Source organism: Pantherophis guttatus, chromosome 12 (assembly GCF_059756535.1).
Source record: "Pantherophis guttatus breed Tessera chromosome 12, ASM5975653v1, whole genome shotgun sequence".
Taxonomy (NCBI): Eukaryota; Metazoa; Chordata; class Lepidosauria; order Squamata; family Colubridae; genus Pantherophis; species Pantherophis guttatus.
Genome location: NC_142074.1, coordinates 14,131,953 through 14,149,465, shown reverse-complemented (window position 1 = coordinate 14,149,465; position 17,513 = coordinate 14,131,953). Strand labels below are relative to the sequence as shown.

Below are 17,513 nucleotides of genomic sequence, written 5' to 3'. Positions count from 1 at the left end.
CATCCGGAATTGGTCCGAACCAGTTGAATCCCACCTCTGCATGTAAGGAGAAGGCCCTCAAATCCAACCATCCATCAGTGGTGGAAAAAAAGATTCTGAAGCCACGAGGGCATGTTTTCCTATAAAATGTAATAACAGTGTTTTTACTGTGTAAAAACTGGCATTGGCTGTGGCTGTGGGGAGAAAGACTAAACAATATACGGATATTTTCTGCACCTCTATCAGATTATTATACCAGCACTTAAGTGGAGCTAGCTTTCCCCTACAGCATGCCTGAAAAATGCACATTAATGCGAAGAGAGAATAAAGGCTGCACAGAATTAGATTTTGTTATTGTCTTTCCTGCTTCGCAAGATCTTATTCTTCCATTACTGCCTCTTCAAAACGTCACCTGGGTTGTCTTTGAGCTGATCTAAAATACAAGGCACGGCAGTTAATTGGGAAATTAAACCCAGTTTCCAGTGGGACCGTTTCTGCTGAAATCTCAACGGGTTGCTTGCACAGAGTTAAGTTCCTTTTAATTGCGTGTTGCAAGCAAGGATATGTACCAGTTTAGAAACTCATCTGTAGGAATAACTGATGACTTCAGAAACATAAATCTTGGCGTCATCGTAGTTCTAGTGATGCAGATGATGTGAGAGTTTTCTTGTGCCATGGTGGGTTCTTCTGGAGTAATTTTTTTTTTTTTTAATATGCCACAGAATCACATGGAAACATTTTTTCTGGATGGTTTAACACAGTCACTTCCAATCTTTTTGGAGGAATTCAAGTGGGCCTCGATGTCAGGGTTCCAACGGATGCCCTAATTAAATCATGAGCCTTGACCAAGCTTCAAAAGAAACCCAGTCATTTATTAGGAGCTTCATGTTGGCATGTTCCAAGTGACGCCAACTCTGACCCCATGTAATTTATGACCCAATCTTGACTCTGTTTCTCCCCTCCCCCCAGGGTGTGTCATCAGTCACATTCGCCAACGGAGCAATTTCATGGGTTGTAGAAATCACTTCCCTCCAGCTGCTGTGGGTAATCCTGGGAGACTGCCTTGAGAGAGATATGTCTGGAATGTGCTTTTGTTTTTGGCTGCCGTGCTGCTTCGCCATTTTCCCATCCCCCTTGCCTATGGGGATGCTTTGGAAGTTGACATTGGACTTACAATCATTTGTTTAGTGACTGTTCAAAGTTACAATAGCACTGAAAAAAGTGACTTATGACCATTTTTCACACTTACAACCATCGGAGCACCCGCAGGGTCACATAATCGAAATTCAGATACTGGCAGCTGACTCCTATTTATGACAGCTGCAATGTCCCGGGGTCATGTTGATTCCCTTTTATGACTTTCTGACAAAGAAAGTCAACGGGGTAGCCAGATTCACCTAACAACCATGTTAATAACTTAACAGCTGTGGCAAGCAACGTCGTAAAAGGGGGCAAGAGTCACTTAACAATGGTCTTGTTTGGCAATGGAAATTTTGGCCTCAGTTGTGATCATAATTTGAGGGGCTACCTGTATTTACCCTCGGAATCCGAGGAGAAAATAAAAATAAAAACTGGAAGGTACCGAACAGCAAAATGCTACATTAAGAGCTGTAATTAAAACACAAAAAAGCCACTGCAGATCCATTTCACATTATAACATAAAACCTGAAGGAATGTCTCCTGAAGGAATTCTAAAGCATCCTGAGAAACAAGTTAGAAAAAGCCAACACAGTTCTAGGCTGCATAAACAGAGGGATAGAATCAAGATCACGTGAAGTGTTAATACCACTTTATAATGCCTTGGTAAGGCCACACTTGGAATATTGCATTCAGTTTTGGTCGCCACAATGTAAAAAAGATGTGGAGACTAGAAAGAGTACGGAGAAGAGCAACAAAGATGATTAGGGGACTAGAGGCTAAAACATATGAAGAACAGTTGCAGGAACTGGGTATGTCTACTTTAATGAAGAGAAGGACTAGGGAAGACATGATAGCAGTGTTCCAATATCTCAGGGGCTGCCACAAAGAAGAGGGAGTCAAGCTATTCTCCAAAGCACCTGAAGGCAGGACAAGAAGCAATGGGTGGAAATTAATCAAGGAGAGAAGCAACTTAGAACTAAGGAGAAATTTCCTGAGAGCGAGACCAATTAATCGGTGGAACAACTTGCCTCCAGAAGTTGTGAATGCTCCAACACTGGAAGTTTTTAAGAAGATGTTGGATAACCATTTGTCTGAAGTGTTGTAGGGTTTCCTGCCTAAGCAGGGGGTTGGACTAGAAGACCTCCAAAGTCCCTTCCAACTCTGTTACTCCTATTCTATTCTAAATGACTGTATTCCTGTTGATAGAAAGTAAGCATTAGGAAACTTCCTGCTCATTTAAACCCCTTCCCTCTTGGCTGCAGAAAAATAGTTAACATGGAATTTGTCCAGCTGGACTTTGGTGGTGAGAGCCCGATTCGCAGTGCTTATTTATGTAACTCCTATTTTTGTATGTGTTCCATTGGTTTAATTATTACTGTTATTGTCAAGAAATCAGGCTCCTTTAGAGAATTGAAAAAAATGACAAATCATTTGCACAGGAAGCTGGGAAAGTTATTTTCTGGGGGGGGGGGAATAAATGATTTGGATTGGGTTGACTTTTAATCTTGGCTTTCTGTTCCTGCAGGCCAGCCTTTCAAGTTGGACCCTAAAATGGCTCATAAGAAGTTGAAGATTTCCAATGATGGACTTCAGATGGAGAAAGACGAAAGCTCCCTGAAAAAGAGTCACACCCCCGAGAGGTTCAGTGGAACAGGCTGCTACGGGGTGACGGGGAATGTGTTCATTGACAGTGGATGCCATTACTGGGAGGTAACTCTAGGAACCTCCACTTGGTAAGTGGGCCGTGTTGGGTAAGAATGGGCTCCCCTAATGGGTTGTGTGGATAGGTCGAGGTTTTGTATTCTCTCCATTCCCCCAATCATAAAACAAAGATTCATCCAAAGAGTACACAAAACCGGTGCAATGCAAGAGATTCAAAGTCATCAGTGGTAGATCCAGTGGTACCTCTGTTTTCTATCACCCAAATGCAGGGGTGGGCTTCAAAAATTTTAGCAAGGGGTTCTCTGCCCGGTTGCTGGGTGGGCGTGGCCTAGTTGGCCTCCTGCACCGTGGTGGGGAAGGGGGAGCATTTTTGCCCTCCCCAGGCTCTGGAGCCTTTCTTCAAGCCTCCAGGAGGGCGAAACGGCCTCCCCAGGCTCCAGAGGCCATCTGGAGGCTGGAAACGGGCCCATTTCCAGTCTTCCCAAACTTCCTGAACTTCTGGTAGGCCTGTTTTTCACCCTCCCCAAGCCTCTGAAGGTGCCCTGCACTTACCTGCATCCAAAACGGGCCACGTGGGGACTCCTGGGAGGGGAGGGATGGGCAGGGCCAGCCAGGAGTGGGATTTGGGGGTTCTCCAAACTGCACAGAATCTTAGCTAGAGGTTCTCTCGAACCCCTGAGAACCCCCAGCAGCCCACCCCTGCCCAAATGTTAGAAGAGGGGTCCACAACCTATGAGCCCTAGCCCACTATTGGGCTGTGGCCTATTCGCAACAGGTCCGTGTGAGCAGCAGACCGGTGCACATGCATGCAGCCTGACTCATGTGAGCCGTGGGCAGCCCCACTCACGCAGGTGCCCGCCCTTGCAGCTCCACCCACAATTGAAGCTCTGTGCGTGCAGGCGCAGGTGCCTGTCTCTGACACAAAGCCACCCCTTCTTCTCCCTTTCCTCCCCCCTGCACCGGGCTGCCAATCTGGAAAGGTTGGGGAACGCTGTGTTAGAAGATACAGTATACTAAATTTGGAGGCGTCCTCAATTGGGCTGTAGCCATGAAAGCTGACGGGAGAAAGCATTTGGCTAGCATTTCATGGCCATGGGACTCTTGTTACTTTAGCTGTGCATGATTTGAGTATCAGTGTGATTTTTTAAAAATGACACCAAAGTAGTGGTTAATGGCTCTTCTCATAGCAATGGCTGTCTATCTATCTATCTATCTATCTATCTATCTATCTATCTATCTATCTATCTATCTATCATCATAACTACCCATTTTTCAGAGAGCTTTTGCTGGTGTTCAACATAATCAATATGTATCTATATCTATCTCTCTCTTACTCTATCTATCTATCCATCCATCCATCCATCCATCCATCCATCCATCCATCTATCTATCCATCCATCCATCCATCCATCCATCCATCCATCCATCCATCCATCCATCTATCAATCATAAGTACCCATATTTTTCAGAGAGCTTTTGCTGGTGTTCAACCTAATCAATAAAATTAACATTAAAATCAGAATGAATTAATATTAACACATTTTAAAATTATAAAAATAACATAAAATTTCAAAAATTTCAAATTCCAAGACTGGGGGAGGGGTTAACAGTTGGTAATGTAGATGTGTGTGTATGTGTGTGTGTGTGGGGGGTTTCTCATGAGGCCAGACAGCCCCACAGTTGGGGTTTTGGAGGAAAACATCTAGTAGCTATTGAGTCTACTCAGTAATGATGTTTGTATGATGGGTTTAGTCATGATAAACCAAATTAACTCTACACTAGGCTAAAATAGAGTTGGCTACTTTGTGGTTCAGTATGTGGTGTAAATAACCCTTGAGAAATGACATAGCATTTATACAGTAGATACCTGCAGAGCCAGATTATTTCAGGACCACGGACAGCTCTTTGCATGAAAGGGTATGTTACTGTAGTTTAACTTTGAAAAAGCTGTTGTTTGTGTTGGCCTTTGACCACAAAGGTCTCAAGGAAACTGGAGGCTCTTTAACTCCTTACCTGCTGGCTGCTAGTTCAGGATAAAAGCTGTGCCCCTTTCTGAAGTCTTAAACTTTGCCAAGATTAAACATAAAATATTTAAACATCTAAAGTATCTAAAAAATGTGAAGAACGATTGCAGGAATTAGATATGTCTAGCCTAATGAAAAGAAGAACCAGGGGTGACATAATAGCAGTGGTCCAATTTTTGAAGGGATGCCAGAAAGAAGAGGGAGTCAACCTATTCTCCAAAGCACCAGAAGGTAGAACAAGAAGCAAAACTAATCAAGGAAAGAACCAACGTAGGACAAAGAAGGAATTTCCTAATAGTTGAGAACAATTAATCAGTGGAATGACTTGCCTCCAGAAGTTGTGGGTCTCCAGCACTGGAGGTTTGAAGAAGACACTGGACAACCATTTGTCTGAAATGGTATAACGTTTCCTCCTTGAGCAAGAGGTTGGACTAGAAGACCTCCGAAGTCCCTTCGACCTCTATTATTTTGTTGTGAAAGTGGCATACTTGGAATCTAAACTCTTTAATAATAGGATGGCTGTGCCTGGAAGCTAGATGATACAACAGGAAGTGCTGTTGAGCTCTTCTCTTGAATTGGGCAACCTAGAGCTCATTTTCCTGTAGGCCTTTTCTGGGCTCTGGAATTTAAGGATAGTTCACCACCACCCTTTGATAGCCAATATCCTCTTAAAGGTAAAGGTAAAGGTTCCCCTCACCAGTGGTGAGTTGCTCCTGGTTCGCACCGGTTCTATAGAACCAGTAGTAAAACCGGCGGGAGGCTCCGCTCACTGACCCCAACGTCATCAAAATGCTTCTGCACATGCGCAGAAGCTTCTGCGCTTGTGCAGAAATGTGCGAACCGGCCGCACTGCGAACCGGTAGTAAAGGTAAGTAAAACCCACCCCTGCCCCTCGCACATATGTGCTAGTCATTCCCAACTCTAGGGGGCGGTGTTAATCTCAGTTTCAAAGCCGAAGAGCCAGCGCTGTCCGAAGACGTCTCCATGGTCATGTGGACAGCATGACTCAACACCAAAGGTGCACAGAACGCTGCTACCTTCCCACCAAAGGCGGTCCCTATTTTTTCTACTTGCATTTTTTACGTGCTTTCGAACTGCTAGGTTGGCTGAAGCTGGGATGAGTAACGGGAGCTCACCCCGTTACGCGGCACTAGGTATTCGAACCGCTGAACTGCCAACCTTTCGATCGACAAGCTCAGCGACTTAGCCACTGAGCCACCGCATCCCTATCCTCTTACAGAGTTTTTAAGGGGAAAAGGAAGCTATTGAAGCCTTGTCCCGTAGAGTAACAGGAAGAATCTGTCCCACATGCACCGCCACAGAATTAGAGATTTCACTGCTAAGTAGTTTTTCAGGAAGAGCTGCTCTCTCTATTTATTTTATTCTTTTTTTTTTTTTTTTTTTGGAAACTTGTGTTTCTCTGAGAGCCATTTCCATTCAGCCTCTTCCGCTGGAGGGCTTCATTTTAAAGATACGCACTGGCAGCAGCACACGGCACTGTGTGCAGTGTGTACTCTTCGCAAGGTTCATGAGCAATGCACCCACTCTCTCTGTGCTGCAGGGAAAGAGGGCAGGAATAATTGAGCTGGGCTACGGCTGCGATTCAAAGCGGCCCTCAGGCGTGTGTCATACAGAAATGCACTGATCAAAGGCACAGCGGGGACCTGCGGCTTTCGGTGGTTGCAATTGAAATGTCATCAGCCTTCCCCCCCCTCATCTCCTGCGTGCAGTAGCTGTGGTTGCCCTTCTCTAAGCCAATCTCCATTCTTCTTTTGTCTTCCTCCCACAAAGCCATGGACTTCAGATTAAAGGGAAGGCTGTTTTTGGGAGCCCACGGAGTCGGGAAGTTATTTCAAATCAGGTGTCCGTGAAAATACTTTATCAGTTCCTCGGGTCTTTCATTATGTTTTCACCGTGTTATTAGGAAGATTAGTCTCTTTCGTTGGAAGAGCGGAGTGTCGGATCAAAGGTTGAGCTACTTTGCTTTGCAAAACAAAGCTTAGAAAGGACTCGATAAACACAAAACTTTGACTAAATGCCGAGAAGTGGTAACTCCATTTTTTGCGGTGAACTTCTTTTTTTAAAAAAACAACAGGTCTTTGGGATTCTTTTTGGACATTCAGGGCTTGCTATCCTCTTGTTACTGTAGTAGTAGTTGTAACTATGTTGTTGTTGTACAACAATTGTAACTATTACTAATAGCAGTAATTAGTTGTAACTAATTATTACTATTACTGTAGTAATAGTTGTAACAGTAGTTGTACAGTAATACAACTACTGCTGTAGTTATAGTTGTAACTCATGTTTCTGCTAGTAACAGTAGCAACTACCTGTTATGACTTGTAACAGGTAGTCCTCGACTTACAACTCCAATTGAACCCACAATTTCAGTTGCTAAGCAAGAAAAATGTTAAGTGAATTCTGCCCCATTTTACAACCTTTCTGGCCACAGTTGTTAAGCGAATCACTGCAATTAGCCTGGCTAGGTGGCTCAGTGGCTAAGACACTGAGCTTGTCGAGCAGAGAGGTCAGCAGTTTGGCGGTTCGAATCCCTGGTATAGGTCTCCTGCGTGAGCAGGGGGTTGGACTAGATGACCTCCAAGGTCCCATTCAACTTTGTCACCGTTAAACCTGTCAAATTGTTAAGTTAGTATCATAATTGTTGAGTGAAGTGGGCTTCCCCCACTGACTGTTTGTCAGAAGGTCACAAAACGGGAGCATGTGACGCTGCCAAGTGTCTGAATTTTGATCATGTGACTGTGGGGATGCTGCAACGGTCATAAGTGTGAACATTGGTCGTAAGTGATTTTGCTCAACGCTTTGTCGTAACTTTGAACAGTCACTAAACGGATGGTTGTAGGTCAAGAACTCCCTGTATTATAACAAGCATTGGTCAAGCTGCAAACTTGCCATTGCAAGTAAGGAGACAAAGAAGCAAAATAATAGGACACCGCAGGGGAAAAAACAGATGGAAAGATGGAAGAGCAAACAAGTCTAAATATGAATTCTTATCTTGATCGGCTGGAATCAAAAGCCGGTCAAATAAATAAATGGCGAATAGCTAGTTCAGTGATGGCGAACCTTTTCAGCATCAAGTGCCCAAACCAGAATGCGTGTGCATGCTGTGCATGTGCTCGTGCGCACATGCTGGAGCGCCGGAAACCTGAAGAACTGGCTGGCACGCGCATGCTTATTTTTGTTGTGGCCCGTCAGCGGCCTGTGCAGATTGTAGCTGATTCCGACAGCGAGGAGGCTGGTGTGGTGTTGTGCCAGCAGCCTGTGCAGCTGGCACTTGAGTCGGACTATGAGGAGGCTGGAGAAGATGTGGTGCCAGAGGCGGGGATTCATCCAGGGCCTTCAGAACCTCCAGAAGCTCCCATAAGTGAAGAGGAAGAAGAGAAGGAGCCTCTTCTCGATGCACGGGCACGCAGAGCTGCCAAAAGGCAGGAGTGGCTCCTCAGGAGGAGGTCTCCTCGAGAGTAAGGCTTGGGGCTAATTGGCCACTTCCTTAGCCTATTTAAGGAGGAACGCCAACTGAAGCAAGTTGTAGGGAACAACTTTAGTTCACTCTCCTTCGCATCTGGATTCTCTGCAAAATTGTTTCTGGGCTTTCTGCCAACCTTCGTGAGATTGTGATTACTTTATCTTTGGTTTCTTGTAGGCTGTTAAGAAAGTTTATTAACAGCCTTTGTTTTGAAAAAGACTGAGTTATTTTAGTGAATTTAAGTTTTGTACAAACTTTGTGTGTCCCGTAGCTGGGACAGAACAGTTTTTTGGCCGATTTTGGCTGTTTTTCAGGCCGTTTTCCAGGCCATTTTTCAGTCCTTTTTCTGGCGTTCTGGTACCCACAAAGACCAGCTGTCCAGTGCGCTGAAAACCAGAAGAGCATTTGGCAACGGCACGCTTGCCCACAGAGAGGGCTCTGTGTGCCACCTCTGACATGCATGCCATAGGTTCGCCATCATGGAGCTAGTTGATTGATTGAAAAGAGTCCAAAATGGCCGGCTTCTCAGCTATGATGATCAATATACTGTAATCATGTCGGCCCTTGTTTCTCCCTGCTGAACAACCTTTTGCAATTAGATAATCGAGAGCGGTCTTCGAAAGCTGATATCTTTACACAAGGAGTATTACAGCTCTGTGTATTTGGTACACTTCAGAGTATACTCCCCCCCCACCCCCCGATTGTAACAGTTCGTCGGAGACTTGCCCCTTGAGGAGAATTCTAGGGTAGAACTGCCTTGCAAATTTGTATTTCCTCGTAAGATTTTTCACTTGGACAAGGAACTCCAGTTCCTTCCTATAATGTCGACCATGTAAATTCTCTTATTGTACTCTGAACAAACATGTCCTAAGGACAGTATTTAAAACAAAGGCCCTTGCCAGCATCGTTAGTCATCTTATTTTCTTCCGTATGTAGCAAAGTTAGAAACTACAGGGGAATCTATGATTGTTAGATTTTATGGATCATAACCCTCACCTTGAAAGGAATCCTGGAGGCAGATTTAAGAAGACAAATAGACAGTGTCCCAGGATAATGTTGCAGGATCCAATCTGGGTCAGACACCAGGACTTGGAAAACTCTTCCAAGTTTTCGCACTCATGCTGGAGCCTGTCCTTAGGGTCGGGCTCCCGCACACATTATGATCAGCGGTGAAATCTTCTGAAGTCTGTTACCGGTTCTATGAGTCTGGTACCGAGCGCGTGCCCATGCAGTGCTAAAAAAGGAACATTTTGAAGCCTTCAGAGTCTGCAAAAATAAGTAGAGCAGCGAGGGGGGGAGAATTTGCTGTGTGCCACGTGATTTAGATTAGTTAGAAAGCAGGAAATCCGATGATTCTAGCTAATATAAATCGCATGTCACAGCTGATCGTCACCCAGCTGATCATCGGAAATACCAGTTCCACCGAACCGGTAGCATTTTTTTACTACCGGTTCGGAGGCCAGGGATGTCAAATTCAATTTCATTGAGGGCCGCATTAGGGCTGTGGTTGACCTCGGGGGGCTAGGCAGGCGTGGCTTACTAGGTGGGCATGGCCAGCTTGACACCACTCCCTAAACTTCTGGCATGTTTTCTCTTCATATGGGTAGATCTGGCTGAAGCCGTGCTGGCCCAATGTTTCCTCTTCGCACTGGATAGACCGGACCAAAGCCACATTGGGTAGACCGGGCCAAAGCATTGCGGGCCGGCCCCTTACATTTTCCAGGACAGCCCCATGGGCCAGATCCGACCACATTGCGGCCTGGATCAGACCCGCTGGCCTTGCATTTGACACCCCTGTCATAGGCTCTCTGTTATAGAAATTCAACCTTTTTCTGCTTCACCTGATGTATGCAGTGGATGAGAAAGGTGGGAGGAGCTTCTGTGCTGGGGGATGGGGAGCCTGTAAAGAAAGACCCAACTTAGCAAAGCAAAAGCTAAAGAGAGCAAAATGCACCATCGTAATAGCTGGACTGTGAAATAGGAGAGCACACTTCACCGTTCTCCCATCATTTGCATTTGACGCAGCATGAAATTAAGAATTCTACACACCTGCTTTAACAACAACCAGAGGTTGATGGGCATAGCTGGGCAATTACTTTTTTGTGATGGGAGAATTCTCTGCCCTCCTTCCTTCCCACTCCCCCTCCCACACACTTACACACACCTAGACACACCTCTAATTCTGTATGTGCATAGAAAACCATACTTCATTTGGTTTGATCGACATAGAAATTCCCACGGCATCCTGCCAAACATTACAGGGAGGGCAGAGTTAACGCAGCTAATTTTGAAGCTGCCCGCCCAACATAAAAGGGCTGATAGAATGAGAAACACAAAGCCACACAAAAATTGTGTTGGGTACTTTAAAAGTCTGGGGGAAGTAAATGTAGGTTTTGCTTCCACGATTTATTGGATTTGGTCGCTTTTACTCCCATAAAGTGAGGGTGTCAGCGTTCCAAGTAATGCACCCATTGAAAGCACAACTCCGAGGCAGGTAGAGTCCTCAAAGAATAATTTATTGGATACATCATGTTGGCACAGCTGGTGAAAACTGACTCTGAAAGCTGTTTGCACCTACTGTATTTTTTGGACTATAAGACGCACACACATACCCCAAAAAAGTAGGTGGAAATGTCAGTGTGTTTTATAGACCGAATACGGCCCTGTTTTTGGCCTCCTGAAAAAAACCCCACGCATCCTGTTTTCGCCAAAAAGGGGCCTGTTTTTCACTAAAATGGGACATGCAGAAGGTTTTGGAGGCCTGCAGAGTGCTCTTGGGGGCTGGGGATGGCAAAAATAGGACTTGTGGGGAGTTCAGCAGGCCAAAAATGGGCCTGTTTTTTTGCAAAAACAGGACATGCAGAGGGTTTTGGAGACTGGCAGAGTGTTCCTGGGGTCTTGGGAGAGCAAAAACTGGACGCACGGAGGCCAAAAATTATTTTTTCTTGTTTTCCTCTTCGAAATCTAGATGCGTCTTATAGTCCGAAAAATATGGTAACTACAAAATGAAAGTTCCTCTTTTCCCCCTCCCCAGGCATCAGACAAATTGTCCAATACAGTTGCCTGCCGGTGGCATGGTTACTCTATTCCTCTTCCCCGCCACCTGTTGAAATGTCCTTGGTTCCCACAGGAAAACATTCTATTTTGACTACAAAACCCCAGCTGTCTATTCCCCACCCCTCTTCCCTCTGTTAAAATGGCCTCAGCCAGGTTTGCTTCAGGGTTGACAGAGGGTGGATGTTCCTCACTATGATCTGCAAAATAATTCTGTGAGCGAGAGACTCGACTCAAAGAAACAGCAGCGAGCATAGAGGCAGCTGCGAGCGAGTTTATTGTAGTGGCTAAAAGCACCGGACTAGAAACTGGGAGACAGGGAATTCTAGTCCCTCCTTGGGCATGACTCCATCTGGGTGACTCAGGGTCAGTCCTTCCCTGTCAACCCTGGGAAGAAGAAGGCAAAGGCACACCACTTCTGCTTAACAAACTGCATGGAGTGTTCTGTTTAGTTGCAGGAGCCAAGGTTGACATGAAGGCACACTAAAATAAAGTTGCTTAAGGTGTGGTCTAGTTGAGTGAAGTTTGAACCCTGTGGACATCCAAAATTTAAGTCACTCTATCAGACTATTGAAGGGATGCTGTCTTTTGTGTCAGGCTCAAACACTGGGACGAGGCAATGAAATATAGAATTCTTTATAGAATAGAATAGAATTCTATATTGGCCAAGTGTGATTGGACACACAAGGAATTTGTCTTTGGTGTATATGCTCTCAGTGTACATAAAAAGAGAAGATACATTCGTCAAGAATCATAAGGTACAACACTTAGTGATAGTCAAGGTTACTAATAAGCTATCAAATCGTACTAGGAAACAAATAAAAACAATATAAATTGAAAGATACAAGCAACATGGTTATAATAATAAGTGGGAAGAGATAGATACTAGTAAGGAAGAGAAGAATAATAGTAATACAGTCTTAGTAAATTATTTAACAGCGTTGTGGGAATTAGTTGTTAAGCAGAGTGATGGCATTCAGGAAAAAACTGTTCTTTTGTCCAGTTGTTCTGGTGTGCAGTGCCCTATAGCGTCATTTTGAGGGTAGAAGTTGAAACAATTTATGTCCAGGATGCAAGGGGTCTGTAGATATTTTCACAGCCCTCTTTTTAACCCGTGCAATATACAGGTCTTCAATGGAAGGCAGGTTGGTAGTAATTGTTTTTTCTGCAGTTCTAATTATCCTCTGAAGTTTGTGTCTGTCTTGTTGGGTTGCAGAGCCAAACCAGACAGTTATGGAGGTGCAGATGACAGACTCAATAATTCCTCTATAGAACTGGATCAGCAGTTGATATATATTTATATAATATAATATGTAATATATAGCAGTTGATATATATTTATATTGATCATATTGATGCATATTTAAATAAATATATTTGAGTCCAATCATTTATTTGCTTGTACCTAATGGACAGAATCTTGCCAGACTAAAGCAATCATCTTCTAGCCTATTAGATATATCCAGAGAAATTCTAGTGTGGGTACCCTAAACTTTCTTCCCTTTGCCGCATCCAGTTTGGGACTGCATATTCTCTTGATCTGGGCCTTCTTTCTGGGAAGGCTCTGAGTTGGCCACATCCTCCCCCTCTGCTAATGCAGATGTAATTCTATTACATTTTTGCCTCATTTCAGCTGATCTCCTGTAAATGACTCTTGGTCCTGTTTTCCCAGGTACGCCATTGGCATTGCCTACAAATCAGCCCCTAAGAATGAGTGGGTCGGCAAGAACTCCTCCTCTTGGGTTTTCTCCCGCTGCAACAACAGCTTTGTCGTGCGGCATAACAACAAGGAGATGCTGCTTGATGTCCATCCCCAGATGAAGCGCTTGGGCGTCCTCCTGGACTACGACAACAATGTCTTCTCCTTCTACGACCCTGCCAACTCGCTCCATCTCCATACGTTTGAGATTGCTTTCATCCTGCCTGTCTGCCCTACCTTTACCATTTGGAACAAATCATTAATGGTGGTAACGGGTCTTCCTGCTCCAGACTTTATAGACTACCCGGAACAGCAGGAATGTAACTGCCGGCCTCAAGAGTCCCCGTATGTATCAGGAATGAAAACCTGCCATTGAGGACCCAAGAAGTCCTGTCTTGTCAGCCAAGTCTCTGGAGCAACTGTTGCAACTTAGATGGGGCAATGACCTCATGTGTGTTTTGGAGGCAGCTGGCGGCTTGCAAGCCTCTCTCTCGTTTACTGAAAGTCCACCGCTCGTGGTGCATCGGTGTGGGTGGCATTTCATGGACCGGATTTTTAATATTTTATTTTATTTTTATTTTTATTTTGATAGCACTACTGAATTGTCTCCAATGGAGTTGGCATGTCTTGTTTGTTCCTGACAAGAGGAAGGGGGTACCATGGCAGGGTATGGAGATGGATCGTGCCATCTCAGCTGCATGGGAATCCAAAGTGCAACATGGGTTTTGTTTTGTAAAACAGACAGAGGAGTCTGAGGGGGAGGGGACGCCATCAGGTCTCTTAAGCTATCATTTGGGGGAGAATCGGAACCAAACAAAGTTGGAACCCAAGCCATTGCCTAGAAAATACAGGTCTGGGTCCCCTATTACCCCATAACAACTGTACATGGGGGAGAGGGGGCAACATGAATTTAGCACTCTGCAAATATTCCTCTTGCACATTAACAGATATATGGAAAAGGGAGTTAGCCAATAGGAAATGGCCCTTTCTCAAAGCCCAATATCCCCAAATTTTGTCATCGGCCATATTCCTTCCAAATCATATATACTCCAGCACAGTGGCTCTAAACAAGGATTGGCCCATATAGACTTCTGCATGTAGGTCAGTTCCCCTTGGCTGATGTTAACACTGAACATGTAGAATGAGGAGATGCATGAGGAGAGCATCTGGTGCTCCATAAGCGCAGTCCGCTTTCTTCCAAACCTGGTCTGAATGAAAGGAGATGAGATCCATATAGACCTATTCTATGCACCCAGCGTGAAGATGTCACAAAAGCTTGGCTAACTGAAGCTTTGTTTGTGCACTTTTACACACAGTGGGAGCTCGTTGCTGCTAGCAGATTAGCTGTTCTTCCTACCCAGAAGCGCCTTCTGGGCAGCGAATTTTGTAAACAAGTGGAAAGTCCAAGGGCTGTAAGGAATGTATTTTATTCAGAAATGGGTGATGTGGTGCTGGCCTAAAAGTTAGAATAACTTCAGGCTTTTGAAATGCAACAGATTCACTTCCTTAGGTCATAGATTTTATTAGAGGAAAAGAGGCCAGTATCCAACCCAACCTAATTCAATCCAACCCAACCCCAATCCCAATCCCAACCCAACCCAATGTAACTCAACCCAAGCCCAACCCAACTCAACCCAACCCCAACTCAACCCAATCCAACCCAACCCAACCCAACCCAAACCCAACCCAACCCAACTCAACCCAACCCCAACCCAACCCAACTCAACCCAACTCAACCCAACCCAACCCAACCCAATGCAGGAAATGTAAGAGGAGGGATTTCAGTTTAGGACAATCTTGGAACCAACAATTTATTTGGTAAAGTTAGCATCCCAGACTGGTGGTATCCAAAAGGATTCTTCCATTCTATTTGCTGGTGTTCCATTTGTCCCATCATTTGATCTGAGGTTGATTGTCCTTCCTTTTCCTGGGACAAGGCATCCTTGTTGCTTCCTCTTCTAGAACTTCCCATCCTAGTGGAAGCAAGTCAGCTGATTCAGTTATATCCCAGGAAGGGCAGACTAAACTTCAGCCTTTTGGAAAGGAGGTGTGGGGGACGGGGGACATTGCAAGGGTCCAAGATGCATACAGGAAACCTCCCAGAGATGTGACACTTCAGTTTGGCCTTTAATTTAACCCTATCCCACTAAACCGTTAAATATTGCACTGTAGAACATAGGCCGTTTTAACTGCTGATTTTCTTGGCATGGCTTGGATACCTGAAATGACAGGCTTCCCATGGAATGCCCGCTGGCGATGTAGGAACAGATGGGAACTGGAGTCCTCTAACTGTCTACCCCAGACCCGGGGAAAGCTGTTTTAGACTGCAGCCCATTGCTAGAAAAGTCACACCAGACCATTTGGTGTCTGGTGACAAAGTGGCCCTAAAACTGCCCTATGGAAGAAAGCTTGAAATGTCTTGGTTTTCTTCTTGATTCAGTATGCTCAACATTTGGGCATTTTCTTCCTTGGGGGTGGGGGGGGGAACGTGGTTCCTGTTGCTTTGGGGTGGGGTGGGGGGTTTCAACGAAAAACATTGGAGAGCATGATATTATTCAGGTTCGTATTGTGCTTGACCCTCAGGTCCTCTCCTACGATGCAGGGAGAAGTTCATTGAGATGTTGGCAGATCAAATGTAATGCCTTTGGAAGTTTTCGGTGGGAAGCCATTGTTACAAAGAAGTAGCCATCATGCCACAGTATTTGATGTTCTGTATCTATGGGCGGGTGCCCTACAGGGTTTCCTCTACAGCAGGACTGTCAAACTCAAGGCCCTGAGGGCCGCATCTGGCCTACAATGTAGTCAAATCTGGCCTGCAGGACCATCCTGGAAAATGTAAGGGGCCGGCCTGTGTTCGCTTTGGCCTGGTCTACCCCAGTGGTGAAATGTAAAATTTGTTACTACCGGTTCTGTGAGCATGGCTTGGGGCGGGGGGGTTTAATATGACTGAGTGGGCTTGACCAACTTTTTTTTTTTTTTTTTTACTTTTGAAATCATTCTTTCTACAACCTCTTTGGCATTTTTGTAAAAAAAATGCTTTTAAAGCCTCTGATGATCCCAGCTGACTTGCCTGTTCGGCAGAGGCTTTTTTTCCTTTTAAAAACATTTTTTCTATAACCTCTTCGGCCGAAGTGGTTGTAGAAAAAATGCTTTTAAAAATTCTAAAAAAAAGCCTCTGATGATTGAGCAGCTCAGCTGGACAATGGGGGGGTGGGGGCAGGGATTTTTGCTACCGGTTCTCCGAACCACCTGCCTCCATCGCTACCGGTCCGAACCGGGAGCATTTCACCCCTGGTCTACCCGTATCTCTTCGGCCCAGTCTATTTGGGTCGCTTCAGCCCAGTCTTCCTAATGTGAAGAGGAAACATCGGGCCAGGATGGCTTCGGCCCCAGTGCAAAGAGGAAACATACCAGCAGTTTGGGGAGTGGTGTCATGCTGGTCACGCCCACCCAGTTGGCCACGCCCCATGAGTGGCATCAAGCTGGCCATGCCCACCCAGTTGGCCATACTCACTCAGTCAACCATACCCGTCCCCCACCAAGGTCAACCACAGCCCCGATGCGGCCCTCCATGAAATTGAGTTTGACACCCCTTGCTCTACAGCAACTGTCAAGACTTTTATGATTGCTGCTAAACTTGTCACTCCTCAACCTGTAAGGTCAGCTACAAAGATGGATTTCCTTCAAGTTGCATGACTGAAATGGCTCGTTTTAGCGGGAGGGTTGTTTTTGTTTTTGTTTTTAAAATTGGGGTCAGTTCCAAAAGCGTGACCTGGAATAAACGCGAGGGCACCCTCACTAACCGATGAGCTCGTGCCCAAATATCAGCGTCCGAGATCACTGCGATGTGGTAGTGGTGTTCCTGTTTGTATTACCAGCCAACTTCAGGGCGCATCATTGCACAGAATTCAATCGCCCGTCATAAACCCTCCGAGAATCTCAGCCATCGTTTTAAAAAAAAGCAAGCAAACGGAAGCAGCCTAGATTGCTAGCTTTTCTTTACGGTTACGGAGAGACTGAAAATTGTAGAAGCAAAGGCCTCTTCAGAAGGCCCCGCAATTAAAAGTTGGAAAAATAGGAGCTCTTCATGATTTTCCTTCCTCTGACGCACAAGACTCAATTGGGCCCTGTACCCATAATAACCTCTTCTTGTCCCCGTGATCTGACCTTCTATCTCCAATCCTGATCTCTCACCATTTCTCTTTCGTATGAACCTCCTGCCTCCCTTCCACAGGGCTCTGCCACAGGGCTCCGATTCAACCAGTTAGAGATGCAAAGTGGGACATGATGCGAGATGAAAAATAGGAGCGCAATGTATTTGGAGGATTCGCTCTCATTTCAGAAGGCAGTTTCTTGATGTTGCGTGGGAGGGGGAATGATATTCCTACAGCACAGAGAGACACTGAACAAGTTTCATTGTTCGATTTTCATTGGTTTGTCATAGATGCCTTCTTCTGTAGCATTTAAATCC

At 45.2% G+C, this 17,513-nt stretch overlaps 1 protein-coding gene across 2 annotated transcripts in view; it reads left to right on the top strand.

The window, feature by feature from the left end:
* Positions 1 to 17,119, top strand: part of MID2 (midline 2) — a 197,194-nt gene extending 180,075 nt beyond the window's left edge. For both annotated transcript variants that reach the window (XM_034424069.3, XM_034424070.3), the window contains exons 9-10: positions 2,645 to 2,852; positions 13,016 to 17,119. In XM_034424069.3, coding sequence (XP_034279960.1) covers positions 2,645 to 2,852; positions 13,016 to 13,418 — 611 coding nt within the window. In that variant the 3' untranslated portion in view covers positions 13,419 to 17,119. The remainder of the gene's footprint in view (positions 1 to 2,644; positions 2,853 to 13,015) is intronic.
* Positions 17,120 to 17,513: the final 394 nt, after the last annotated feature.